General features: G+C 39.5%; 1 protein-coding gene across 1 annotated transcript in view; it reads right to left on the minus strand.

Annotated features, from left to right (window-relative positions):
• LOC107618234 (ABC transporter G family member 7) overlaps window positions 1–2,317 on the minus strand; it is a 6,300-nt gene extending 3,983 nt beyond the window's left edge. Inside the window, 6 exon segments of the mRNA XM_016320244.2 lie at window positions 2–19; window positions 399–600; window positions 864–996; window positions 1,293–1,443; window positions 1,536–1,726; window positions 1,966–2,317. Of these exon segments, the coding sequence (XP_016175730.1) occupies window positions 2–19; window positions 399–600; window positions 864–996; window positions 1,293–1,443; window positions 1,536–1,726; window positions 1,966–2,247 (977 nt within the window). The 5' untranslated portion in view covers window positions 2,248–2,317.

Below are 2,317 nucleotides of genomic sequence, written 5' to 3' on the forward strand. Positions count from 1 at the left end.
ATGATCAGGGCAGTGGTACCTGTTATATCGACAATTATCAGCCAATTGCTAGGTACTAACAGCCATAAGATCATTAATAAAACTTTAGTAAAATCAAATTACCACTTTTTTCTTATCTGTAACAATGAAACATAAAATTTAGAGAGACGATGTTAAACAATCAAGCACACAAACATTGAAAATTTGATGCCTCAGATCCTTTTCTCCTTTTGGGAGGCAAACATATTTGATCACTAAAATTTACGGAAAATAATTGTGAGATAAGAATGTAGAGCATTCATATGCATGTGTGTTTTATAACATGGTCCTAGAAATAATATTTCATAGAGAAAATTCCTTAAGTGTGAAGAGTATAAGACAGCATAAGATAAAGAAGGGTCAGAATGTGAGATGATTACCCAAATTTTGAGAAGTATGCCAACGGTTCATCATGGGCAGGACCAGCATACACAAGTGAACCCTCTGTTAGCAAGACAATGTCATCGAATTTACTGTACACTGAACCTCTTGGCTGATGTATAGAGCAAATTACAGTATGACCATCTTGGGCAAGTTGTTGAAGAGTTTCCACGACTTTCTCAGCTTGGAAGGCATCAAGTCCTGAAAGCAGATCATGTAACTCTATGAAAAGAGGGAAAATAATATGCTATGATTGTGTGAGAAAATTGACCACATTTGCCAGCAGCCCATTTACACATAAAAACCAGAGTTAATAAAAAAGAAGTGCTATCTTGCACCTTTTAAACTGTATACTTTATATGTCAATGGCTATCCAGATTGAGTACGAGCTAGCAGGAAGGTATGCTACAGATATATTGTTCAAATTCACTGTGAAGCAAACAAATTTTAAAGATCCATGTTACCTGTTGTGGGTTCATCAGCAAATATAACAGATGGGCTTGCAAGTAATTCACATGCCAAGGATAAGCGTTTCTTTTCACCACCACTGATTCCACGAACTTTCGCATCACCAACATTGGTATCAGCACAACTGACCTTTTGAATAGAAAAACACACAATTGCCAAAACGTGTAATATCAGCAACATAGGGTATCCAAATTGTAGCATCTTTTCAATCAAAATTTGAAACGGAAAGCTAAAACTAGTTATATAAGAGACACAAAGTAACTTGTAATGGCGATTCTTATTACAAAACATGTCAGAGTAGAAGAAAAAATCAACATCCATTGTAAGAGGAAACTTCGAAACTGTAAAGGTTTTAGGAAAAGAATAAATATTGCTATATAACAACATATACGACCCAGCAGTCAAGGAATATGAGGGACTCTCACCAAGCCTAGTTTGAAAAGGAGATTGTTCACGTATTCATCTCTCTCTTCTGCAGATGAAATGTGGGGAAGCTGGAGTTCTATAGCAAGAGACAATGTTTCCCGAACAGTGAGTTGTGAGAAGAAGAGATCCTCCTGCCTCACATAAGCAAACCTACAGCAATACAACAGTATACGAATGGTTCTTTCTTTGGTTACTTCAATGAACTCAAATTGCAGCAATCAAAGTTTTCCTAAAAAGCATACTTGTAAGTGTTCCTTGAACTAGGCTTTCCATTGAACTCCAAACGGCCTGACAAATGCAACCGAGGCGATGCTGCCAACTGGCCTGCAAGAACATTAAGCAGAGTTGTCTTCCCTGAACCCGAAGGCCCCATTATAGCTAGCAACCTTCCAGGTTTTGCTTCTCCACTCACATTTTTCAGCAAAATCCTCACCTGCTCATTAAAACATCATGATCAACAAATAAAGCAACAGATAGAACGAATAAAACAATATGACTATTACACAGATCGAACTAACAAGTGCAGCAAATTATATTCTCAGTTCTCAAATTATCACGATATATCAAAGACATATACTCTAGTTTTTTCCTCAGAATTTCTCAGCAACCAAACAGTAGCTCAGCATTAACGAAATGAAGAAAAAATGAACGAGAGATGAAACAGGAACTCACGGACTTGGACGATTTATCGGAAAGGGAGCAATTGATGTTGTTCCATCGGATTGTAACCGGCGTAACCTTTCCGGACGGCGGAGCTTCCGCGTCGTGGATGCCGTTCTCCGGCACATCGTAGCCGCCGTCATTATCTTCATCGTCCGGAGGGAGTGCGGGACCGGGAGAAGTGAAGAGGCGGAGGAGGAAGGAAACGGTGACGGCGGCAACGACCTGGCCGATGCCACTTCCACCGAAGCCAACAACCATTTGGCGCATCTTTTTACCGCCAAAAGCCACCATTATCGTCTTCCCTTCACTTCACTCTGAAACTGAAACTGTGAACTCAGCAGTACTGTGCATGGGTTCAAAA

The sequence above is a fragment of the Arachis ipaensis genome, chromosome B09 (assembly GCF_000816755.2).
Source record: "Arachis ipaensis cultivar K30076 chromosome B09, Araip1.1, whole genome shotgun sequence".
NCBI lineage: Eukaryota > Viridiplantae > Streptophyta > Magnoliopsida > Fabales > Fabaceae > Arachis > Arachis ipaensis.